A 26,780-nucleotide genomic window follows, 5' to 3' on the forward strand; every position below is an offset into this window, starting at 1 on the left:
GACTTGTTAAATATAGTGTGTGTGTGTGATAGAGAAAAATAAGGCCAGTAGCCTAAAGAGTATGCGTAATTGTGTAGCCTATGTGGTCTGTCTTGCTCAGTGGTACCACAAAGTCTCGTGTTATGTAACTACAGGCCCAAATATAACTTTACGTACACTTAGACATGCATGGATGTGTATGGGGTTGATATTTGAGTATATTCAATCGATGTCATTACCATTTCTTTGGAAATAAACTCATTTTCAGAAACAGCCTAATTACTTGACGGGAGACGTCAGCTGTGCGCACTCGTGCGACAAGTTTTGATTACGCCAGGAAGTCCTGGAGTGACAACCTTGAAATGAAAGGAAACTAAACGTTTATAGCCAAACAAATCAAAGTGATCAATTAAAACATTGAAAGTAATCAAACAACTCTACGCAAGAATGACGACGATGTGCAAGAACATCGTAATATTTGCGTTGATATCCGTGCACATCCAGTTCTCACGTTCTTTGGGTAAGTAACTTGGCATATTACAAACTGATAATTTTATTAGCCAAGTACAGCATGGCTGTATTTATCCGAAGGTCCACCAAGCCCATGCACAATCTACCCCTTTCTCCAATGTTGATTTACATACAACATTTCATGTAATAAATTGAATGCATTTCTGTGTGGTGTAGGTGACTGCACCATATACAATTTCTCCATATGCTGGTTGCTGAAGGACACAAACGCTACACCTACTGCCAGGTAAACATTTTTTCTTAGACAACTTGATACCACCTGCTTGTTTGATACACGTTAAGGGGCCCCTGCGGTTAATCTCAATCACAGACCAAATATCAGTGCGTGGCTGAATGAAGCTGAACTGATGTCCATTGGGAAGTTCGGAAAATTTAACTCCCTCACCGTCCAAACATCCGAGCGGCACTCTCTCAAACTTCAATATGGAGACCTTGCGCGAACTTGGACATTTTCTGTCAGTGACAGTGAGTTTTCTTCTATTATTTACCCTTCATTGCAGAACAGTCTTTTGGGGTATGCCATATTTATTTGATACCTAAATCATCCCAAAGTAGTACATAACAGTGGTAGAAAATAAGAAAGGAATGAACATTTGAGTTGACACAGTATATAGTGTAAAATGGCTACTGTATTGTGCTCAAAATTATAGGCTTACATACCATAGAGCTCCAAAGTATAGATTCTGCAATAGAGGAAACACCCAATGAATTTTCAGTGGTGAGTGTGACAGACATGCATGACAATTACATGTTTGCACTTATGTATTCTAATAACACTGTAGAATTTTGTGAATGTAGAAAGTGAATTGTGAAAATTCTTGGCCTTCACAGGATGCGTTCAGTGTCTTTTCACCCGAGCAATTTTTTGCATGTGAGAAAGACCCTCTATATCTCCATCAAAGTGAAGACTTCATTCTGATGTTGGGTATGTCACTCTTAAATTAGCAGTCAGATAGTTTGCATTAATGCACTAAACATTTACAACTCATGCATGTGTGTTTATGTGTTTTACTAAGTGTGGAAGTAAAAGCTTTGTGGCTTCTCAGGCCACACCACTCGCTTTCCTCTGAAACTGGAGTCCCACAGCTCCTCGATGTTGCTCGTGTCCTGGAGAGAAACACACGACCCCACGCCCCCTCTTCCTCAGACCCCCCATCACTCCTCTGTCTCCATCTACCACCGGGAGCTGGGGGCCTACACTACACTCAGTGTGGACACCACAGAGGCTCAGTACTACCGCTTCAGCAGTCTCCAGGGATGCATGCCCTATGTGGCTTGCCACGAGCTGCCGGCGAGACCCTCGGTCACCTGTCTGTTCACCATCACAGGTAAAGTTTTGCAATACAATGAATGATGTAGAAATTTCAGTAGTCATTCTGAAGCCATGCTTTCAGTATTTACCGTTGTTCTGGCCTCTGTATAATCAAAACACAAATTTTACTCCCAATGCAATTCCCAGAAATGTTTTAAAACCATCTTCCTTTCACCATGCATTAAGAGTTGAATCATTATGGTAGGCTTGGAAAACTCTCAATATGTGGTAACGAAAGCTAAGTAATGATGTTAAGCCAGTGATGGTGCTGAGCATTCATTTGTGCTGCATAGACATGTTTAGAACGCTAGATATCTCCATCCATATTCATTACAATAAAAATGATATTGTGTGTCTCCTCACTTGATCTCTATTTCTCCCCGTCTCTGTCTGTGATAGATCCAGATGTGCCCAGAAACTTCCAGGTGACGTCGTGGAACACCAGTCAGGTGACCGTATCCTGGGACTGCCCCAGGAACAATAGGTTCTCTCTCTTCCTGCTCACAATGCTACACCTCAACGGCACAGACCACGTGGTCGAGGAGACAATCTACCGGCACACGCGGCAGCCGTTCATCTTCACGGCGTCCGACCTGCCACCGTGCAGCCGCGTTCAATTCGGCCTCCAGACGGTATGTGTGTCTGGCATAGAGTCCCGCACCAGCAAGACCGTGATGATTGACGGGAACTCTGGTAATCCACGATCCTAAAGTCTCTCCAAAGGATAGAACCAACTTCAAGCACACTTATGGTGTAGTGGTGGGGTATATATTATGTATGTACCATGATTTTGGCCTCACTTGGATTTTGACATCACTTTGACACTTGGATTGAGCACTGAAAACATGAATAATGGGTACTGGAGTGTTAGATTAACCTTTCAGTGAAGAAACTATGGCATAATCTGATTAGTTATATGGTCAGGATGCCTTACCTTGTAGGCCAGTGTTATCCTCACAATAATGGGAAAATTCCTTCTGGCACCCAGGACTGGGTAGTAACCTTTCATCTTTATGGCACTTTTTATAGAAATGTAAAAGGTCATTAATCCTCTCTCATTGTTGCCACCCACAATCAAGGTAAATTTCCCCCAAGGTTAACTCAAGAGGGTTCATTCAGTAAGATTGCATATAAGTAGACGGAAGGTCTAATGTGTTTCATTAGATTTTATGTGGAGGAGAGAAAGCAAAGGTATGCAACCTTATCAAATTGAATACCAGTGATGCCTTTTATTTTACACTCTGTCTTTCTACTGCCAATATTATATTATGGCCTGTGGCAAATTTATTTAGTCTCATAATTTACGGTTCAGCATCTCATCTGCCTTTCAGCCCATTCTTCAATCCAAAGCATCCGTCAGTCTTCTGCGGGCCCAGACAACTACACTTTGAGCTGGTCGGTCATGGATGCCTCACTGATCGCAGTGTTCAAAGTGTACCACCAGGGGGCACTGCAGGCCTCCACGTTCCTTACCACCCACACGGTGGTGGGTCTGGTCCCATGTCAGCGCTACGCGGCCAGGGTGGAGGCTGTGTGTGGCGAGAGCATCGTCATGAATGTGAAAACCCTTCAGACACACACAGGTGTGTATAGATGTGTTTGAGTGGGTGTCTATCCCCCACCGACAGTCACCTTACTGGCTCAAGGTCATACAGTCTTCTGTTCAGTGATTGACACGTTTATTTAATTTGGGGTTCATACCATCCTAGAATTATTACATGTGTTTCTAACCTTATCTTTAATATCCATGCACAGCTGTAAAACTGCCATGAATTTTATGTTTTTTTTTTAGTAATTTGGCCCCATACCCAACAGCATCTTCACTCCAGTGTCTTTGTGTGTTTGTTGTGTGTCCTAAGGTCCCAGGGTTGTGTCTGACTTGCGATATCAAGCGGAAGACTCCATCGCTCTGTGGAGCAGCCCCTCCAGCCCCGGCGGGGCCTTCAGTTACAGTCTCACCCTCGAGGATGGCTCGCCGGTCAGGAGCGGACGCCTTCGAGAGCCCCTGCTCTCTCTGGGGCATCTGCCCCCGGGCCTGCCCTACGCGCTGGAGGTGTGGGAGGAGTGCCACGGGTGGGAGTCCCCCAGCAGGGTGGTGCTGTGCTTCGACGCACGGAAAGCGCCAGAGGTGGATGTCCGTCGGACTGACAAGGCCCTGCTAATGGGGAATGGAGACATGACAGGTGGGGCGCCACAAGTGAAATGTGTCTCTTTTTTTTGTGCCTATCTTTATTTATGCCTTTCTTTTTTGACAAGGAAGATCATACCACATAAACATAGGCATCATAAACAGGCCTACATATAAATTAAAGGACCATCGGATCCATGGGACTGAGATGGGAAATGTAACGTGAAACCAAAATGTGACTAATATTTTAACGTTACCATTTTGGTGGGTGATGGGGTCAAGCTTGAAAATTCCCCACATCCAAAGTGGAGAATGACAGGAAAAGTTTGAGAACCACTGGTATAAGCCAACATGTTAACTCTTTAAATGTTTCCTAGCTGATGACTTTATGAGGTCTTCTCTGGCCATGATTGTACCTTGGAGGCTGCCTGCCGAGTTAGAAGACCCAAAGTCACCACCACGACTTCAGCTGAAGCGCATTGTCATAAACAAAGTGAGCTTCTGATCAAAGGAAGAGATGGTCGAATCAAACAATGAAATATTGAAAGGAATGGAAAGATTTTTTCAGTTTGTCCCATATTGTCTCCCCTCAGATCTCAGAGCTTGTCAAAGACTCCCCCCACCCTGAAAGTGTTGATGTTTTGACATTTGAAGACTATGGAAATGGAACACAGACGAAAATTGGTTTTGTGATGAGGAAGGCCTCTGTTAAAGAGGCAAGGGTTCCATCCTCTTCAGCTGAAATGCTAACATTTATCCGGTCTCATTCACAAACTGGAATTACAGTCAATGATGACATTATCTACTGGGATGGTGAGATGGAGATTCCTCTCAATTATCAGTTCATGGTGTATTTCCTATTTAATAATCATTATATGGTGACACGATAGAAATAACCTGCTCAGGATATTTGCCCATTGTAATGTATATCACAAGTGGTCAGTTCTAAATACAAGTGTAAGCAATCACCAAGACGCTTTGTGATCTGATTACTCAAACCACTTGCTGAGGTGTTCTGAGACGCATTTGACCACATCTCTTTTGTAGTGTAAATGCTAATGCATTCTATTGAATGTGACCTTAGCAATAGCAGCAATCTAAACACAAGTGGTCAGCAATGTCTCTGGCTGTACACCTTGAATACATGTGTAAACCATAATGGGTCTCGGCTGACAACTTGTGATTGGATCACCCAGGACACATTCTTAAAACAAATGTAAACAGGCCCCATTTGTACACATGGCATGTTGCATTGGAGAGGGAACCATGACAATAGCTAATACTATGCTTGTTTGGTCCACTTTTGAGTGCGCACTTTGTGGTGTTCTGCTTTTTGCATATTTTTAGACCCGGATGAGTGTTCCATGCTTGAGCTAAACCAGTGCACTCCTCACTCTGTGTGCATCAACACCTTGGATTCCTACACCTGTGTCTGTCAAAGCGGCTACTATGATATCAGTCCCTTCCTAAGTCCAACCACAGCATGCCGTGGTAAGAATCACTAATATAATAAATTTAATATAATTAAATGCGATACAAATCAAAGCATCAAGATCGTAGAAGCCACTTGCTGTGTTCTTTATCTGTTAATCTCCATGTATTTTTTTTTTTAGGGTTTTAAAATCCTATCAGTTACACAGTTTGGTGAAAAATGTGATGCTAAAAATAATCAAAAGTACCATATTCACAAGTAGTGGTATATCTGTATAGATGCCCTGTGGGTTTGTTTGTCTTCTCCTCTGTGTTCCCCATGTCTCCAGAGAAGGGCTTGTTCACACAGTGCTCACAAGCTTTCATCACGGGCAGTGTTGCCAAGGCACACCTGGTGGACTACTTAGGGGGCAACGTAACCGTGGTGCTGAATGACGGGCGATGCCCCATTTCAGAGAGTGGGACCCTATACTACTTCAGGGCATCACGCCACCCCAGTCACTGTGGCACCAAAATAGTGGTAGGTCTACACATGTGTCCCTCTTGTCTGTGTGAAGACATTACCATTTAAAGACGGTTTAACAGAAAGAAGAGGGAGATGAGCACTCTGTGTTGCTATTGAATTATGTATCTAAGAAGATTTTAATGTTATATGAGATACCGAACCCTACAGAGTTCGTGGAGTATGTACTGATATGTAGTATGTACTGATGTTTATTACAAACCACTTTAACAAATCATTCTACTGTCCAAACCTGGTGCCCAGGTGAACAGGACCCACATTGAGTTCATAAATGTGCTGATGGTGACACTGAGCAGAGAGATGGTCATTACTCGGCGAGACCTGAAGGTGGTCTGGAAGTGTATTTACCCCAGGAGCTACCTCCGCAACACCGAGATGAATGTCCCCCTGGAGTGGTGAGACTACAAAGGCTCCGGACTACATCAAGCAATGTGTTATTGAAAGCTGCTTTCTTTCTTCTAGTTGCCATCTTTAGGCCTATTTCCCATTTTTCCCCATCAAAAAACGTTTTCTCATTTATCGGAAAGATACATTTGTCTATCTCTGACCATTGTGTTGAGAAACAAACAGAAGAATTATATATTTGTATTGTTTTTATAAAGTTGGTCTGCATGCTTACCATTTGCCATTATACTGTTGCATGCATGTTGGGGTAACAGCTAACTAGTTCTTTTAGAACTAATCAACAAAAATGTAGGTCTTGACTTGTTTGCGCAAAAAAAGTAACATTTATGATCTACCATGATTTTACCAGTACTCACATGAGTTTTTCATAAGTAAATATCTCAACCTTTTCTTCAGGGTGCCCTCTTACACACTGATAGAGTCCAACTCCTCTCATATCCTGGAGGTTGTCATGGCCTTGTACAAGGACAACTCGTTTACGGACAACTACACAAATGCCGTCACCCTCTATCCGGACGACTTCCTGTATTTGGAGGTGATCCTGAACGCACACAACACCTTTGCATCTGATCTACTTCTGGAAGTGGTGACGTGCTGGGCAACAGAGAGCAGCAACCCTCTGGACAAAACCCAGGGTATACTACTCAGAGATGGGTGGGTGGTCACTTCAAACGACGTTCAAAGACAGAGAGGCATCTGTATTTAGAGAAAGTTAGAGGCAGAACTAACCTCCTGTGCTGTATAAGGATGCTGAACCAGAGTTTAACCATTGGTCTGTGTCAGGTCTGAAATAACTCTTTAATTAAATTTGCATTTGACTTTTAGGAAACAGTTAGCTTAGAAACATTTGAGCACATGTTACGTATATTTGATGTTTGTTTATCTACAAGAATGTATAACTCAGATTTCCATGTTTTAAGTTGACAGTGCAGTATGATCTACCTAAACAAACAAGTAAATGGAATTCTGCCCTTGTGGTACTACCCCTTTAGGTGCCCAGTTGACAGAACATTTATGTGGCTATCAGAAAATGGCATGGCACAGATGACTCGGTTCTCTGTCCAGATGTTTTCTATGCCGGCTGGACTGCCATTCTACATCCACTGCCTCACCAGAGTCTGTGCCCCAGATGAAAACTGTACCACGGTAAAGTTCTACATGACCTGTAGTTCTTCTGTGACCATTGTTAGAATAACTGAAAAAAAAAACCTAGGAATGTAAATATTTGAGGTTCCTACTTTAGTTAGTTAGTTAGTTCTTAGTTAGTTCTAGGCATGCATTTATTCTACCCCCCAGATAAATCACCAAGACACTGGAATGGCTTTAGAGGCACTTTATTTTCATAAAAAAAATCTGAAAGAGGGCACCATAGACAGTTGTCAGCTAATTAACATTAACTGTTTGCAAAGGTTCAGGGACAAGAGGAACCAATTTGGTGAGGTAGTACAGCTTGCAAAAAGCACAATGGCATTACACTTGATGATTTCAGAAAGTGATAGGAAATGCCCACAGCCCTCCCAAAGTTATTTTGATAGAATAATGAGCTGCCAGTAGGATAATGTGGATTGTGAATTCTAGACTTGCCCTGCCAAGATGTCATCCAAAGTCCGCAGGGATCTACGCCAGACTCCATCGACTGTCGTATCTGCTGGGCCGTTGTTGGTTGGTAACATCTCGTCAACTCGCAGCACACACTCAAAATGTAAGTTAAGGCCATGAAATGTATGGGGCTGGATGTTTTTCTCTTTTACCCAGATAGCAAGAGGCTGGCGGACCACTGTCGGTCCATTGGGGGCATAGCAGGCGGTCTGCTGGCATTTTGCTCATCGGTTCTCTGGTGGTCCACTGGCGGGTTGCAGACAAATTGCCCAATATTTTGGCACTATTGGTCTAAAACCTTTTTCATTTGTTCAGTTATACTCCATATATCATTTTATTAACTTTTCTTAATATTCATGACAAGTTAAATTTAAAGAGGTGGTGGTCCAATGGCGGACCACAAGTGGCACGCTACTGGCGGCATACCACCAGCGGTCCGCTATCTGCCAATCTGATTTTGCTATCTGGGTACTTAAAAGAGGTTTGTTCTCTAGAGTGATATTTCAGTAAATGGATGAAACATCACAGATGCATTAGAGGGAAAGAGATGTTTTAGGGGTAGCCTATGCTGATGTTTTGTCTTTGTCAGATGTTGATTCCCCCCCCCCCCCCCCACTCTCTTTTGTAGGGAAGGAGGTTGCGATGCTTGTGACAATACTTGGAGGAAGTATAGGCTTTCTGGTGTTGACCCTCTTAGTTGTAACTGCAGTGAAAACACTTCTAAACCACTCTGGCAGAGTTCAATAAATAAACCTAAAATATTGTGTAATGTTATTTTGTCTCTTTGATTTTAATGTTTGGAAGCCTGTGTGTTTGGGTCTGGGGGCATACATAGCCTACATGGCAGTGTTGGTATACTTCAACCATATTTTACCTGATCCATAGACAGTACAGAGTGGTTAGCCTATTTACCAGAGTAGACTACTGGTAGACTACTGTAGTAGACTACTGGTAGACTACTGACTATTGTCACTAGGTGGCAATAATGCTCCGACGAATGGAAGTCACGCGTTTACAACAAAACGATGAAAAGAACATCCGGTTGTTTCAAGATGGCGCCTCCCGTGGAGGAAAGCGTGAAAGATGCACCACCTGAGAAAAAGGCTAAAAAAACAAAAAATCAAGGTACTTTGGTTAAAATTCCATATGCAAATAGACGTGTGACTGAATTATCTATGATTACAAACTAGTGTTTTATTCGCTGATAACTAATAATCCGCCGACAAACGGTAAATAAAAGCCCCATTCACTTTGCCAGTGTGGCTTGTTTAGATACGTAGCCTAGCTCGTTGGCAAGCATGCCTAGTTTATCATTAGACTAAAACATCGACTTCTGAAGTGTACGTCCAATCACGGTCTTGGACACCTTTGTTTCGGGATCTCATGGTGAATAACCGTAACCATAAAAGTTTCATGCTAACACATGTTTACATTGACAGTTGATGAATCGGAGCTACTGACTGTACCAGAGGGATGGAAGGAACCTGCTTTCACCAAAGACGACAACCCCAGAGGTTTACTAGATGAGAGCAGTTTTGCCACCCTGTTTCCAAAATACAGGGAAGCATATCTGAAAGAATGTTGGCCCCTTGTACAGAAAGCCCTTGGAGAAGTAGTAAGTTAGCCTACTCTACATGCAATTGTGTTCACTGCCACCACAGCAGACTGGGCAAGTAAACACACTAACAACGCAATTGTGATGTTTTTGCAGTTTATTAATGCCAATTTGGATTTGATTGAGGGAAGTATGACCGTCAAGACCACAAAGAAGACGTTTGATCCATATGCCATCTTGAGGGCTAGAGATTTAATAAAGCTACTGGCACGAAGTGTACCATTTGAACAGGTGGGTTTGTGTTTTTGTTCTAATATTTGTCCAACAAGTGAAAATGGGTGATACGATTTGCCAGTGTGTCAGAATTCCTTCTCAGATTCTATGGTAGTATTAATAAATATTTTTATTAATTTCTCAGGCTGTCCGAATACTGCAAGATGACATGGCTTGCGACATCATAAAGATCGGCACATTGGTGCGGAACCGAGAACGCTTTGTAAAAAGAAGACAGAGGCTGATTGGACCAAAGGGATCCACATTGAAGGTGAGAGTCGGCCCTCCCTATGAATGATTCACAGTATGCTAAATTATTTTTCCTCAATGTGATTTTTGTTGGATGCCTCACTAACAACTCAACTATTCTTAGTATATGCTCATGCTTGATCATGTCAGTGAGTTTGATTGTGTTTGATTGTGGAGCATTAGTTCCCTATATAAACAAATATTTATTGATTACTATGAATCAAATGTCCACATTTGTGCTTAATTTTCATCTGAGGGCTGCAATTGAATAAATCAGGGAAGACTCAGAGCTTAGCATCTTTTGAGTGTACCCCTTGATTGTAGCACTCTTGTTTGGTAAAATACTTCAGGAACACATTTAAGAACTTTTATAATGTCAGGACCTCCTGTGTCTGCATCTTTCAGATGAATATGTCTTGACCTGTATTGCAGAAAGTCAATAAAAGAAAGTGTAAAATGTAAAAACCTACTCTTGCCCTTACGTGTTTTACGTCTATTTCCTTTTCCCCCTTAGGCTCTGGAGCTGCTCACAAGCTGCTATGTGATGGTGCAGGGCAACACAGTATCAGCCCTGGGTCCGTTCAGTGGCCTCAAAGAGGTAATAGCCCTAAAGTCTAACTAAAGATAATTTGTTAATGAGGCAATGTCTGTTTGCTAATTTAACCCCATGACCAAGGTCGTAAGCACACACATTGGTTGGTCAGCTCAATGCTCCCTCAAGTCCTGATGCACTTTAGTTCATGCATGAGGCACTTTGCTCATTGAGTGACTTTGCCCATCATTTTAATTAGTGCCCATTGTGTCTGTGATCTAGTTAATGATCATTAGTTATTTATGATTAATCCTTTAACTGCTCTTGACAGGTGCGGAAAGTGGTGTTGGACACAATGAAGAACATCCATCCTATTTACAATATTAAGGTACTTAATAAGATTCCAGTAGAATATTGACTATGATATCAATACTATTTCAGTAGGTTTGAGATGTACTGGAGGTAGAGCTTGTGGTTGCTCTGCAAAAAGTGTTAGGCTGATGGTTGTGCCCACCGACCCAGTGAGGAGTTCCATCCTTGTTCTGGACCACCTGATTGACACACTGTCATCTCTGGGTGCAGTTGCCACTGGGGCATGGCCTGGAGCTGAGGGAATCAAAGTTGGGCACAACATCTTAATATAAAGAATGTCGCAATATCCTCTTATTATTTGAAATATGCATACAAAGATAATTGTCAGTTTTCATATCTTAGCCAAGTCAAGGAACTAGCTATTTTAGTAGTAGTAGTAGTTAGTGGTTGCAGGTAAAAAAAAAACAACAACTTTTAGGTCCACACTGCCCAGACAGTAATTGAGAACAATGACTTTTGGACATGTCAGACTTGAACAACTCCATCCAATAAACACCAACAAACAGACTGATAGTGCACACTGACCCAACTGTTGTTTGTTTGTGTTTGTTTGGACAGTGTGCAAGCACCTTAAGGCGTCATATCAACAACATACATGCAGTCAATTTCTTATTTGTTTTTAACTCTCACTATTGTGTTTTTGAGGAGAAAAAAAGTGTGAACGCTGCCTAACGCACTAAATGTATCGTCCCTGCTCCAGACGTTGATGATCAAGCGCGAGCTTTCCAGCGACCCCGAGCTGCGCACCCAGAGCTGGGAACGCTTCCTCCCCAAGTTCAGGCACAAGAGCCTGGCCAAGCGCAAGCAGCCCAAGAAGAAGGTGGTGAAGAAGGAGTACACGCCATTCCCTCCACCGCAGCCGGAGAGCAAGGTCAGTCACGTGCCCACTACAGGAGGCTAACCTCACCAAACACCCAAATTAAGAACAAAAATGTCCCCTAAGTAAGTAATGACATTTCATGTTATTTTCACTGTCGGTGATTGTGTGTGTGTTTGTCTTTTAACTTTGCAGATTGACCAAGAGCTGGCAACAGGAGAATTCTTCCTACGCGAGAGTGAGAAGAGGAGAAAGAAGATGAGTGAAATAAAGGTAATAGTGGCCATGTGAAGTATTTTGTAATGCCAAAGTCTTTTAAATTATATATTTATCATTATTTTTTTTAACACTTTTTTTAACACTGTTGATGAAATTGCTAGTCTTTTACTCCACACATATACATTTATGCAAAAAGACTTGCTGTAGATGGGCAATTCCATGGAAAATTACATTTTTTGTAACATCCATAACGCCAATAAAATGTGATGGTATGGTATGATGTGAATGATTACATGAAATTTGAGCATTTGCTATTTTTGGCTGAAGAATGTAAATGAGAAAAAATGCACAAAAAATGAATTATCATTCACATCATACAAATGCCAAGGCATTTCACTGGTGTTATGGATGTGACAAAAAGTCAATTTTCCGTGGAATTGCCCAGATAAAGAGTTCTATAAGTGGAATATGATCCATGGGTATCCGTGGGGACCCCTGATCTTGGTACAGATATCTATTTTAAGTTAATGCTCATATTGCCTGGAGTTTTGAAGATGGTGCCTTCAGCTAATTGTTTTGACTTCTGATTACATCTTAATTTGTGTGCGTATGCGTGTGTGTGTGTGGTGTGTTTTTGTTTGTTTTTACCAAAGGTGAAACAAGCTGAAGCCCTGAGTAAGCGACAGGAGGAACGGAACAAAGCCTTCATCCCACCCAAAGAGAAGCCTGTAGTGAAGAAGGACAAGAAAGGTACAGTCTTTTAACCACACCTTCTCTCATTTTCCATTCCAAGGCAAACTGATTGGCATGCCAAATATGCATGTCTAATCATCCTCCCCCCAGACATCATAGTAAATTGTAGTTTGGTACAACTGATGTTGACATATAGCTTGTTTTCCTTTAGTTCTTTAGCTTGTTTATATATACTTTATGTGAAATTACAAGAATGGACCCTTTTTGTCTTTGCAGACACAACAGAATCTAAAATTGACATCCAGGCCATCAAAGACAAAGTGAAAAAAGCTAAGAACAAGAAGCTTGGCGCACCCCCCACCCCTCAGCCCAGACCCTCAGATGAAAAGAAGAAGAAGAAGAACAAAGGATAAGCTTCCCGTAACCATGAGGACCATTATTTTCAGTCGACAAGGACAATGAAGCTGTGAACCACAGTTGTGCCGTGTGTCTTTATTTCGATGAAACAAAAACAAACAAATGGAGTAGAAGTAATGGAAGAAATGTTTTATAAAAGTTTTTTTTTAATAACCTGTATTCCCTGAAATAAAAAAAATGTGTACATATCCATCTGTGAGCTGGAGAAAGATTACTTTATCCAAAAGGGTCTTTTGTTTTATCTCCTGGGCCCTATTATTTAGATCCTTTTGAGTTATTTTTGTTTTCTTTGGTCAAAATTATCAAAGTGGGTCCGGTATTGACCAGGTGCTAACACAAGTGAGAAAGAATATGGAATAATGAATTACTGTTGTTTTCCACACCATGGAAATTTGAGTGAAGGCATAGAATAACTAAAATACAATAGGTCACCCGCCTAGGAATACACAAAATAAAGAACAGTGACAAAGCAATCAGTTTGGAAAAGTCTGAAATGTATTTGGGAAAAGGGCAAAGGATTGATCTAACCCTGAACTTGGAATTTCACCGAGGTTAACGTTTTGTTGGTTTACACTATAGACTGACATGGCAATGCATTATAGCAAAGTCCCCTCTGTCTTTAGTACAATGAATAATTAAAATTTGTTTAAGCCAGCTAAAACACCGACTACCGGGCAATAAATAAATATAATAGCATGTAGCCTTGACGATTGTCTCCATAATTTGCCTTTGGGGATAAATAAAGTTATCTATCTATCTAATTATTTTAAGAATCACCTGATGTCACTAGCATAGGTCGCCTCGGCAACAGGTCGGGACCAAAGATTCTAGAACAGAGCTCTGTTCTAGAATCTTTGGTCGGACGCTTTGGGCAACCTCATTGTGACATCATTCGGTTCTGATCGCATATTGTGACGTACATAGAGAATTCAGAATTTTAGCCGTAAATGTTTAACTTTAACTCAGTTGTAACTTGACACACTTCGAGACGGTCGACTTTTGTTATAGCTTGCGTTAATAACCCACCGCAGTCAAGGCTGCCTTTTTTCAGACGGTGGTCTTTTGCGCCACCTGCTGTAATTCCCTTGGAATTTCTTCCAATGCTGATGGAGACCATGGGAACCATCGGATTTTGGTATTTTATGACATTCTCTCAGAGTGTAAGTCACCTCTCTGATTTAGTCTGGTTCAAGCGATCACACCTATTGAACTAGCCTACTTGTCACTGTCAGTGTTACACAAGACTTGACACAAGCAGTGTTATCGCTTCTGTAGATAATAGTACATTTTATTATAGATTTTGATCTAAAAAGAGCATACTGTACAAGCTATCCTTTTAAACAGCTGAAATTAGGCTATGCAGGCCTAGTCATTGTAGATAGCCTACCTATTATCTGTATTATCTATTATTATGTATGATCTTTCTGAGAAACGGTAATGACCCAGTGCCATCCTTCTGTCTGTCTGCCTGTCTATGTCCTTTCTGTCTTTGCAGCTGTTTTTTATGGCAGCCATAGTACCTCTGCTATTCCTGTTGAAAACAGCAATTAATGTGAGTTTTCAGTAATGGTGCCATCTCGAACAACAATATTTTAGCTTTTTTGTAGTTCAGTTGACCTAATCAGTGTTGACACCATGTCTTCAAGCTAACAAAGTCTTTCTATATCCACAGGGTGTACTGAAAGAACACAATGGTATGTTTGATATTGGTCATATACTCTAGAGCATCTCATTTTTACTCTTTATTTTAGGATATGGATTTGTTTTTTGCTTACAGTTTCATTGTGTCTTAACCCTTTACAATCCTTCTTTGTCTGCTCTCTAGGGTCTGGATCAAAACTGGATGATAGAGTGCTCCAACTCTTTGGGGAGAGCTATGAGGCACAGATAACAGAGCTGCATTTAAAGGTATACCTAGGTTTATGTCAGAGCTCCAGAGAAATAACCTTTTTAAGTGTTGTCATGTCCGATCCAGAGAAATTATGTCAACCTGTATAAGTGTGTGTCATTAATGTCATTATTGAATGTCATAAGTGGGTATGTTTTTTGTTGTTTGTTTAACCTTATCAGTCATCCTATTAGAAATTAACTCCATCTCATAATTACCAAACTTTGTCTATGTTCGTCAATCTTTTCTTTTCAGAATAAAAAAGTGCAAGACCATCTCCAAAACTCTATGGATTCTCAGCTCTGCACAGAGCAGGAGAATGAGAAATTGAAGGTGAGTAGTGTCTTCATTTGAATTTCATTATTTGATTAAGCTATTCATACATTCAGGGTGAACACAGTGAATGCATCATGACTTACATTCTCCTCCAGGGTACTGTCTCCGTATTGCAGAGAGAAAACAAGGACATGAAAGAGAAAATCAAACTTCTCACTCAGACCTTATTGCAAGAGCAAGAAAATAACAGTCGCCTGAAGGAAATGGTAAGTTTATTTTGCAATTATGTTGTTTCACATTTGTTTCACATGATAGGCTAATTCACTGCCCATCCCCTGTGACTGACAGGCATCTAAGAACCAGCGAAAGATCCCATCTGCAAGATCTTTCATGATGGCAGTCTTCTCAATGGTTTGTTCAATCTAAGTTATTGTACTGTAGTACTCCTTTTACACCACATGTGTATACCTTCCATGTTCTATTCTATTCTCTTTCTTCTTCTCTGCTTCTCATCCCCCTTTTCCTTCTCATCACCCTGCCTGTTTCAGACAGGGCTGCTCAAACTCCCTGGCACTTTCACATTCATTCTCAGTGTTAAGTCTAAATAGACATGTGAATATATTTCCTCATGTTGTGAAATACAACTGAAATGTATAATGTCAATTTGTCTTGTGAAAAATTTTTTTCTTTCCTTTCTGTAGATCCTAGCCAGAAATAAAGTGCAAAAACTGCAGAAAGATATCGAGTCCTACCAGAAAGACAACGCCAATCTAAGGAACCAGCTTAAAAGTGTGAGTTTAGATGGATACACTACATTTTGAGGAGCATTCTTGCTAAGAAATAAAAAGAAAAACATAAAATAAAAACTATTATATTATTATTATTGCGAACAGTGTAATAGTCATGCAGTTACTGTAACAAATATGAAATTATATTACAATTGAACAATGGACAAATGTAAAATATTTTCATAGATGAATAAGACACTATTCACTACTCTCAATGTCCATTGTAGGTGCAGTCTGAAATGGAGCTCTGCCGGAAAGAGAATGCATCACTGAAGGGCCAGGTTCAATATGTACGTTTTAACAGCTAGCCTACATGTTGCGATCTTTCAGCTGGCAATATATTGTATGAGTGCTGCTGTTGAACCTAACGATGTTAAAAAGAGAGAGGACAGAGAGTAATGATGTATATCTTGCACCATTAGGCCACAATACAGATAGAAGTTGAGAGACGTCATACGGAGCCCAAACTGACGGCTCTTCAGCACAAGATCCAAAAACTGGAGAAAGAGCTGGAAGGCAAAGAAGAGTCCTGCAAGACTCGGGTGAGTCCCTTCACCTTCCGTAACTTATGGTCCACTCACAGTTCAGCCAACAGATGGGAAAGTTGGTTCAGAAAGAGGGGCGCGTATATTATGCTTTCATTAGTCACATTTATATTTATGAAAAATGTTGCTGCTGTCATTCTCATGTTAGCTGATACTGACAAAGAGAAAAGTAGGTTTATTAAAATAGTTGTTTGTTTTTATTTTTCATAAATTGAGTGGTTTCTATTTACAGATGGCATCACTGGAAAAAACAGCACACAAGAGACTGGTATGAATTTTTGATCAACCATTATGTGACCCCATACCATAGTATAATAACATATTTGTAATCAATGTGCTAATCACTCAGGTGAATGTTTTTGATGTTTTTTGATGTTTTTGTTGACACAGATTAAGGCCTCATCTCTACAACGTGAGCTGAATGACAAGAAGGCAGAGGTCTTCTTTCTACATCATAGGTATGTATGGGCGTGTCTTACAATTACAATTCATGTTATTTTTTTATTTTTCTCTAATTTAAATTATGGCAAAATGTAACGTTCATGCACACACTGAAGCTATCATGTGGTGTGTGGGAGCATTGACCGAAACCTCAGAACGTGTGAAGCGGTTGTATAATATGATCCATGCAAAAATGCATTCTGGATCTCATTGTCTTCTCCGCATGCAGGCTTATGGACTTCATGGACTGGGTGGCTGAGCTGAGGGGAACACAGTTTGTGCCCCTGCCTCTCTACCCTCATAACCAGAAGCCCTCCCACAAAAGAGGTGAGTTGTGGTCAAATGTTAGCCTGGGTGTTCCCATGCTGCCTTGCGCGCGATTTGATTCACGCTGCTAAGGCAGCCTGGAAACTACCGCCCTAATTTTTGCCTCAGATAGGGAACCAATCACAGAACAGGGGGGAAAGCAAGACGATGATGAGCTATGCACAGACGCATTTGATAGACATCCGTGGCACCCAATAAACGGATCTGGGCATTTTTTTCAAATACGAGAAAATGAACGTTTGGTTCCCAGACCACGTCTCATTGAGAAGTGGTGGCGCTAGCCAGGCTAGTCAAATGTGGGTTATTTGCCAGAAGTGAGCTCTCTTCAGATGTTTGACATTTAAGTGCACATTTTTGTTTAGCTAAGATGTGGAACACAATGTTTTTGAAGTGATCAACATGAGTGTATAAACATGTACACCTGAGCAAGTTGACTTGTGTGTGTTAACACTGGTTTCTGTTTCTTGTCTTTAGTGAGAGACGGCTGGAGGGATTTGCTGACTAAAAGCAGGCTTCAGTTGGTAGGTTAAACTGGAGCATGTCATACTGGTGTCAATGTTTGCGTGAATATATTCAGGATGTACAGTACAGTATTCTCAGAGCTTCTGCAATTGTTTCTTAGAATTTCACCATGTTTTCCCTATTTACATACATGTATCTTTGTATTTTATATCCCACTATAATCAGTCACCAACTCTGGACTCTCAGATTAATGCACCAGTTTTATTTTCTACTTCCAACCAGATTCCTGAGGAACAAGGGGACTTTACCTCAGAGCTGGGCCCCAGAATGGCCTCAGTCAACCAGGCCAGCTTCTACCTCTGAATACCCCAGAATGGCCTCAGTCAACCAGGCCAGCTTCTACCTCTGAATACCCAATAATGGCCTCAGTCAACCAGGCCAGCTTCTACCTCTGAAGACCCCAGCAGTGCCCTTTGTCTTACCTTGATCTGCTCAGGGGCCTAAACAGAACATACTTTTTTATTTATATTAAACCATCTTATTGACCCCAAGGCTGACCCTGTTGCTGTATAATGGACCAGCAGTTAACTGTTTTAATGCACTTTACCTTTTCTTACAAAGTTCTTATTTTTCTGTTATTTCATACTCTTATTTTTAAAGCTGTCTTAAATGATGTACATACAATGTGTATGAGTTGTACTATATATAATTGTCATATATATGTAAATGTGTATATAATGTACAGTATGTATGTAAATTATACATATGTAAACAAACGTGCCCTATTTTGCCTTTCACAATGAAGAATCATGTAAAATATCTGATTGATATTCCTTGTGCATTTGTAGATTCATAGATTACAGCGCTTTATGATCTAGAAAATAATGTTTTAATTTCTACCATGGATTGGATTGAATAGTCTTTAATGTCCCCTAAGGGCAGTTTGGTTAACAGCCAGTAGTCAGCACAAACACACTCAATCAACATAAAACATGAGATTTAACCTCTTCATAAACATACTCCATACTGATGGTCAATGGTTATGGTTATGGGATTTGGCAGACACTAAAATGACTTACAAATAAAATAATACAATAGTTAAATTAACAATAAGCCTAATAAAAATAAACAATAAAAACAAACAAATACTATAATATAAATCATAACTGACAGGCTCAAAACATATCATAACATAAAAAATGCTTAATTAACTAAGTGCATGCTGAACATATATGCCTTTAGACCTCTCTTGAAAGACCCAAAACTATCACAGGAACAGAGAGAACTGGGCAACTCATTCCACCAACAAGGAACCACTGAGGAAAAAAATCTTTTGACCTAGAGTTTATGGCTGGTCGACACAACAGACGCTCATCAGAAGACCGCAGTGGGCGGTTGGGGAAGTACAGCTTCATCTGTACGTTAATCTGCCCTTTTTCTTAACATTTTCTCTCTACTGATAATGGCCTACCAATGCATTGTTAAACAGGGAATTCCTTTAGCCATTTCACTTGACGATCAGATCTGTTCTGATATGATTTTGAAGCTAAAGAAAAGGTTCTTTCGCTCAAGGGGCTATCCTGATAATTGGTTGGACACATCACTTAAAGTATACTTACTTGATTAAAATAAATAACCTTACAATTCGGTTTCCAAGTAAAATGATAGATCATATATTTCCAAGCAAACAAAAAGACTGTCTATAGATGATATTAAAAGTATTATTGACACCCATTGGCACATTATTGAAAGCGAGGAACAATTGAAAGAGCTAGATTCATGTGGAAACTGTACATCTTGCATTGTAAGATTTAATTATCTTAAACATTTTACACATGAACACACACTGAAAACATACAGGATTTAGTAATTTAGTACTTGTAGATGGGCTTTAGTCATTTCTCTTAATTTGTTCCCTGTCCATTTCTGTATGATAAATACACCAGCATTATGAGCCAGAGTCTTGGAACATTTGAGTGCTATCAGGAGAATGATGATGCACCTGTGTCATGGCATTTTCAATCGGCCAGTCATTCTCTGATCGACGAGTGCTGGGCATTGAGAGGGCTTCCCCTTGTGGGAGAGGCACTGATTCTAACAAGAAATCACAGTGAGAGGTTCTCTGGATCTTTAAGCTTTGAGGAGATAAATGATGAAAATCTTAAGTAAGTGGGAGCATAGTCTCAGGAAATCGAGAGAAGTTGCTCCTCACAGGAAAACGCCACTCATTATCAATCAGCTGAATACATTGATGTAGTATAACTCTAAAGAAGCTTTGAAAACAATAAATGTAACAAAACCAAATGTGAAACTGGAGCATGTCACTGGAGCACCCCCCCCCCCCCCCCCCAATTTTCAACTTACTGCTTTTGACCAAATAAAGTCATCAGGGTGATCAGAACAGGACAGCCTGTCATGAACCATTAAAGCCCCCAGCCTGTGCATTACGTGTGTCATTCATAGACAAATATGTCTGGGTATTGCATCTTGATTGTGTATGCGGAGGCGAAGATGAGCAGGAGAGCCACTGGCCTCAGGACGAGCACTGCCAGGCAGAAGGTGCCGCAGGTGGTCTTCTCCGGATCCCATTCTGGGCTCCAGTGGTAGCCTGAGCTCGGACAAAAACAACAACAATACACATTTTACCACTGACCACACAGAGAGTTAAATTATATGTGCAAATGGTTGTAAAGGAAAATATATAGCCTACGTACGTCTGATTGCGTCTCGGGTTGGGTCATCTGGAAAGGAAGCACATGGGTGATGATGAGTACATATGAGTATGGAGTAATTATTGATTGATTATCTGATTCTGCACTGTGAGCTACAGTACATGACAGTACTTACGACAGAGTGAGCCGTCACATGTGTCAGTAGCAGCACATTTGCTGCATTTTCCTCCCGTCAGATATGGCTTCTCACCCTGAAAGTTCCCCCTGAGAGAAGAGGTTGAACTTCCTGAGGTCATTCCACCAAAGATCAGTGATAAGACTTAAGACTTACAATTCTGATGTGGCCCAAAAAAAGCCATGTAATGCACATATGATACAGCTTATAATGCCTTTTTAAGGAAACATATGATGCACCAATGGGGTAACAGGCACATAGTCACATGGCCACAGAGCATTCCATATCATTTCACTTGTTTTGGCATTCAGCTTGTTAGATGTGGTTACTTACGCTGGCGAGTAGTTGCACAAAAAATGGGCACTGGCATGACCTTCGCTAAAGCCTTTGACTCCATCAGGACAAAGATGGACAGCACACCCAACTTTATAGCTGTCGGCCCACACCACCTGAACACACAAAATGAAGGTGACAAACACCAGAACTCATTTACTTTCTATGCAAACGTGAGTGAATACATTGACGTACTGTAAGTGTGTGAGTGTCACTCTGCTGATACTTATTTCCTCACATTAGAGACTAATTACATCCAGTAGCATTTTAGAAGATCAGTCCATTTACCTGGGTATAGTGGCCACACGGTTTGCCTGGTGTGCAGTAGTTGTGGTCATAATTATAGTCTTTTAACTCGCCATCCACCCATGACTTCATGGCCTCCTCCACAGAGAAGCTGTTAGGTGGATATCCCGTCCAGAGATTCTCCCCCACAGACGGGAAGGTGGGGTGCACCTTCTTCACATCCTTCAGGTAAATATTGTGGTCGAAGACGCACATTCTTGCCCACGCTCTTGCCGTTATTGCCAGCGCTGCATCCCAAGTCTGAGAGGAGACGGATATCTATTACATTCCATTCTATTTGATGCCATTTGCCTTATTGGTCATTATTGAAGTGTGATGCAGGTACAAAGCAAAAATTGCTCATTTGTTGAAATCATGACTTTCTGGAACATATAATTCTATCCATGTATTGTATGCTGATGCTTAGTTTCACACAAAAGTTTACATGGGTTCATAATTTGTTTGTGAAATCTTTTCACTTTGACTATGCTAGATGTTCATTCAGATGTGAACTGTTTACAGAAGCACCTCTCCTATTTTGATGTTGTGGGGACAATTGCCCAGCCGTAACACCAGTGCCTGACTGACATGCAGAAACTGTGCAAGTTGTTGCAAAAGCTTTCGAGTTTGTCTTACCATATAGCGCATGTTGCCCGCTGCCGGTTTCACCCTAGACCGATTGAGGTTGTGGCTTTTCACACAGTCATCTATAAACTTTTCATCGGTGATGTCTGGCAGTGGCAGACCTGGTGTTGGCATCACCATGGCAGGGAACTCCATAACGATCATCAGACACACCACACCCATCCACCTCCCAGCCATGGTGCAAGTAGCTCCTACAACCTGCTTTTTATCTCTTGCTTCGTCCTCTTCTCTCCACCTTTGGCTATATTTTCACCATCTGACTAGATCTTTTCCTCTCTTTCGCTTTGCTGTTGTTTGAGAGTTTACAGTGTTACCGCTCTCTCAGTTTCTGACCAGGAAGGAAGTGAGTCAAAAAGCACTTCCACGTTTTAAAACCGCTGCAGCTGGTGAAAGAGTCTCATTTTTTCCCGGATGTCTATTTCTTCTCTTCTCTTCTTACTTAGTGTGTGGAATCCATTACTATCTTTTTTTTATGAATAGCACAACTGAACTGAGGTAGATTTTCATTTTACAAGAAGTTCATAGAAAGCACAATGTATATCTATATCCAAAAAAAGTAAGAATGAGTCACAGTGTGAGAGACAGTGAGACACATTTTTAATTGTGTATTTGTTCTACTTTGATTGTACCAAACGTTCATGAGCAAATTACTAGCCACAAAAGCACAGACTTCTTGGAACTATATCTTCCACATGGCCTAGGAGAGTACTGAGGAGAATTTTTTGACATCTTTTGGAGAAGGGGGATATTTGGAGGGGGTTGGGGGGATACCTGGAGGGGGCTTCATACACTCAGGTGGTCCCTCAGAAGTCATAAGGCAGAGTGGGATTTATGAATTCCAAACCTGGGAAATACCAGAGAATACCAAACAACTCAATTTTCCTTGTTTTCCAAAATGCCATTGCTTTCACCTATCTCACTCCACATTACAAGATACGAAGAGCAAGGTTATCTATCTCCATCATACCTCACATGGGCTTCCTTCCAGCTCCTCATCAGATCTCTCCTCTGCCTCTAATGTTGTTGTGTCCCCTTCTCTGTACACATCTGTCTGATTTGCTGTTGCCATTTTCTCATAACTCACAACTCTCCTTTTTTTTGGTAAAATGTATGGGTTTAGGCTTAAGTGACAGGAAATTCACCTGGCAACACATCTTGCTTTCAACTACACACTCAAAACATCCTGTCTCTGTGAGGGGTGCAGAAATGTCATGTCTTGCATCCAATGTGCAAGCTCTAACTGAGTAATGCAGGCATGAGTGAGAGTGGAGGAGTTCGGTCATTGCTGAGGTGTTCTGTGTGTTTATACCTTAACCAGTCATTTCCACTGAATCCATCTCTCCATCTCATTCTGTCCAGGTTCCATTGTTGTTATGAATTTCCTTTGTTGTGTTATTTGAGATAAAGGTTGTCTGCTTGCTCGGCCCTAAAAAGTACTAATATTGTTGTTTTAGTCAGGTGCTCTTTTGGTGTCAAGGGGAAAAGTTACACGGAAAACAAAAATTGCATTTCAAACAGAATTGAAAGCAGACAGAACATAAACAGATGTGGCGGCAGGTTTGGCACATCTTTGCAACAGACACTAGAATCTGTGTCTGTTGCAAGTAGTAGGCTTTGTTGCCTACTAACACGCTTTGCTCCCAATAATTATTAACATGCAGTAGCCTACATAGAATGCCTGTGTGTGGTGTGCAAGACAGATCACTTACTGGCATTATTTAAGGCATAATGGACGACAGGTGTCTCTCTCTGTGTGTGTGTGTGTGTGTGTGTGTGTGCGTGTGTGTGTGTGTGTGTGTGTCTGTGTCTCTTTCTCTCTTTGTGTCTCCTTCTCTCTCTGTGTGTGTGTGTGTGTGTGTGTGTTTGTGTGTGTGTGTGTGTGTGTGTGTGTGTGTGTGTGTGTGTGTGTGTGTGTGCGTTTTGGGTTGCAGTTACAAAACCCGACTACTTACAAAATATAATTATTACATAATATTACATAAGTAAGCAAATTGGCCCAGACAGAATTCTAGGACAGAGTCCTGGTTTTGTTTACCCGAAAAAAAGGCCTTTAACGTAATGGCAGCACGTTTAATTTATTTATTTTCGTGATGACTTCACGAAAATCCTTGAGACTGGGTTGACCAGGCCATCTTCTACCTAGAAAGTTATTATAAAAACATTAGCTAAAGTACATATCTCAGAAAACCTTAGTTATGAAGAAAAAAAGGGAGAGAAGAAACTGTCTCTAAATATCAGTTCACTAGTTCACATTCCAGAATTTGCATCAAGACATAATAGTGGTGGCAGGTAGACTGCGAATAAGTAACCTGACTGATTGAAGAAGGAGGCGTGGTAAATTCTGTCACGCTCCTCCCGAACTTCCGTTTGTAAACGCCATTTTGTGTTTGAGAATGGGGATGGGGTGAAATGATAGTCTGAATGTAACATTCACAAAAGCAGGGGCAAAAGCATCTTTTGGATGATGATAGATAATTGTAAAAGGATACTTAATGTCATATATGTCTGCAGTGGTTAAAGTGGGATTTGGCAGGTGGGCAACCCCTAAAATCCAGTGTTGGTGCAATGGGGAAACATGACTCACCGTTGGACAACATATATGAGTATCATGGTGTAGCAATACTTTTTGGACAAGAATTGCTAGCTATTAACTCACCATTTATTTTAACAATATCATCGCGCTATATTGGTATGAAAGAATATATTTATTATTAATGTATCTGAGGTGGCGGAACTGCGTTCCTCCCCGTTCCCCCCCACTTTAACCCCTGGGTATAGGGCCAGCTATTGATGGATTATAAAGAATAAGGTGAATAATATGGGAATTGGTTCTCTGAACATCAGCCCAACTGTGACATATCCAGTAGTGCCTCCTTGAATATTAGAGGAATAGAAGGTGGATTTAGGACTGTTGGAGGAAAGTGGACAAGTATAGAGTAAACAATATAACAGGAAAATACAAACAGTTTGTAAATGTTTTTACAGACGCATAATACTGATAAGAGAGTAGGAGTAGCCTATGTAATCCCTGAGGTGTAATCCCTGAGGTGGACCTAGCAATACTGTAGCTAGAAAAATTAAATTAAGACCTAGCCGTGTATACTGCTGAACTGGTAGCCATATGGATAACACTGTTGTGGTTAGAGTCTAATAATTGTACAAGCAGTGATTGCCTCATATTCTAGTTCAGCACTGATAAGGATCCAGAACTCTCAGTCTGAAACAAGGGGAGACATCTTATTTGACATTCAAGGATACAAGGATACAATGAAGTTTATTGTCACATGCATATAGTTACTGGAAGTAAGAAATGCAGTGAAATTGTGTCTGGTGTCAGCCTATTTGTGCATTTATGGGGGGGGGGAGGGGGTAAAAAGTGCAGTAGAAGAGGGGTTTAGTAGATTAAGTGGCAAGGGCTGCATAAGAAAGGTGGGGGAGGATTGGGATTGGGGGGGGGGGGCACCAACAAGGAGCACCCAAGAGCAACAGGGGCAAGGAAAAACTCCCTTACCAAGGAAGAAACCTTGGGCAGATCCACGGCTCAAGGGGCTAACCCAACTGCCAGGGGTCTTGGTGTGTGTGTTGGGGGGATGACAAGGGAGATGGGATAGTGTGCTGTGTATGTGGGGAGAGGGCAGTGTGCAATATGTGTGTTGCGGAAGCTTCCTCATGAGACAATGTGCTGTTTATTGGGGGGGGGGCAGTGTGCTGTAAGTATGTTGGGGATGTATGTTGGAGAAGCTTCCTGATGAAATAATGTGCTGTGTATGTAGGGGGGGCAGTGTGCAGCTAGTATGTAGAGGAGGCTTACTGTAGCAAGCAGTGTGCTGTATGTATGCGAGGTGATGACAGTGATGATGTAAGTGTGTGTGTTTTTTGTGTGTGTGTTGGGGATGGGTGTGGGGGGGGGGGGGGCAGAAAGGCTAGGCAATCAAGGACATGGGTAGATAGATGGAGGAGAAATCAAAAATAATAAATAAAAAGTTCTATGGAGATGTGCAAAAGTTGGAGAAAGTCAGATGTGTGTGTGTGTGTGTGTGTGTTTTGACGTGTGTGATGAAATAAGAAAAGAAATAAAAGGTCTGTAGCATAGGGAGAGGGATGTAAAAGTGCTAAAAGTCATGTAGGTGTGTGTGTGTGTGGGGGGGGGGGGTCATGAGTGCTGAGGAGTGAATGAGTGCAAAGTCAGTATAGTGTGAGTTCAGAGTTGGGAAATGTTTGAGAGTGCTGAGGAGTGAATGTGTGCAAAGTTAGTGTGAGTTCAGAGTTCGGATGGCCTGGGGATAAAAACTTCTCCTGAGTCTCTCAGTTCTGGCTTTGTGATTCATTGGCGTCTTCTTGATTTCAGCGGTAGGAATAATCCATTGTTAGGATGAGAAGAGTCCTTCAGAATCTTTTGGGCTCTTAGGAGTACTCTTCTGGAATAGATATCTTGTAGAGCATGGACTTGAGTTCTTATAGTACGTTCAGCTGAGCGCACTACTCTCTGCAGAGTACTACAATCTCTAGCTGTGGAGTTCCCATACCAGGTGGTGATGCTACCAGTTAGAACACTCTCAACCGCTGAAGTGTAGAAGGCCTTCATGATGGATGTAGAAACTTTGAATTTTCTTAGCTGACGAAGGAAGTAGAGTAGTTGTCTGGACTTCTTCAGAACATATTGAGTGTTAAGCGTCCATGTTAAGTCTTCAGTAATGTGGACACCAAGGTATTTAAAACTTGTGACTCTCTCTACAGGTTGCCCGCTGATCATTAGTGGCGTGTAACTGTAGTTCTGCTGCTGCCTTCTGTAATCCACTACCATTTCCTTGATTTTATTGACATTCAGTGTCAAGCTGTTAGATTGACACCACTGTGCCACCTCATCAACCTGATCCTGTGAGTTCAGAGTTCGGATGGCCTGGGGAT

At 41.3% G+C, this 26,780-nt stretch overlaps 2 protein-coding genes across 2 annotated transcripts; one reads left to right on the top strand and one right to left on the bottom strand.

Moving 5' to 3' along the window:
• Window positions 1–9,390: 9,390 nt before the first annotated feature.
• On the top strand, window positions 9,391–13,094 carry krr1 (KRR1 small subunit processome component homolog). The gene is made up of 9 exons (XM_076297373.1): window positions 9,391–9,523; window positions 9,620–9,754; window positions 9,882–10,007; window positions 10,500–10,583; window positions 10,849–10,905; window positions 11,590–11,760; window positions 11,902–11,979; window positions 12,579–12,675; window positions 12,895–13,094. Exons 2-9 carry the CDS (start codon window positions 9,656–9,658, stop codon window positions 13,029–13,031), a joined length of 849 nt encoding a protein of 282 aa, XP_076153488.1. The 5' UTR covers window positions 9,391–9,523; window positions 9,620–9,655; the 3' UTR covers window positions 13,032–13,094.
• A 7,006-nt stretch (window positions 13,095–20,100) lies between these two features.
• On the bottom strand, window positions 20,101–22,200 carry glipr1a (GLI pathogenesis-related 1a). The gene is made up of 6 exons (XM_076296805.1): window positions 21,864–22,200; window positions 21,231–21,488; window positions 20,943–21,058; window positions 20,610–20,698; window positions 20,477–20,503; window positions 20,101–20,370 (listed from the first exon to the last, which is right to left on the bottom strand). The coding sequence occupies exons 1-6, from the start codon at window positions 22,047–22,049 to the stop codon at window positions 20,216–20,218; spliced, it is 831 nt and encodes a 276-aa protein (XP_076152920.1). The 5' UTR covers window positions 22,050–22,200; the 3' UTR covers window positions 20,101–20,215.
• Window positions 22,201–26,780: the final 4,580 nt, after the last annotated feature.

The sequence above is a fragment of the Alosa pseudoharengus genome, unplaced genomic scaffold (assembly GCF_046254945.1).
Source record: "Alosa pseudoharengus isolate Yale_2024_CS ecotype anadromous, Long Island Sound unplaced genomic scaffold, YU_APseudo_1.1 YU_APseudo_1.1_scf_20, whole genome shotgun sequence".
Taxonomy (NCBI): domain Eukaryota; kingdom Metazoa; phylum Chordata; class Actinopteri; order Clupeiformes; family Clupeidae; genus Alosa; species Alosa pseudoharengus.

Excerpts from the sequence above, each read along its gene's own strand:
- glipr1a (XM_076296805.1), bottom strand. The coding sequence starts at position 22,049 with ATGGCTGGGAGGTGGATGGGTGTGGTGTGTCTGATGATCGTTATGGAG. Across the intron at positions 20,504-20,609 it reads ATGTGACGGCTCACTCTGTC|ATGACCCAACCCGAGACGCA; the intron begins GTAAGTACTGTC and ends CTTCCTTTCCAG. Across the intron at positions 20,371-20,476 it reads AACCCGAGACGCAATCAGAC|GCTACCACTGGAGCCCAGAA; the intron begins GTACGTAGGCTA and ends GTCCGAGCTCAG.
- krr1 (XM_076297373.1), top strand. The coding sequence starts at position 9,656 with ATGACCGTCAAGACCACAAAGAAGACGTTTGATCCATATGCCATCTTG. Across the intron at positions 10,008-10,499 it reads CAAAGGGATCCACATTGAAG|GCTCTGGAGCTGCTCACAAG; the intron begins GTGAGAGTCGGC and ends TTTCCCCCTTAG. Across the intron at positions 10,906-11,589 it reads ATCCTATTTACAATATTAAG|ACGTTGATGATCAAGCGCGA; the intron begins GTACTTAATAAG and ends TCCCTGCTCCAG.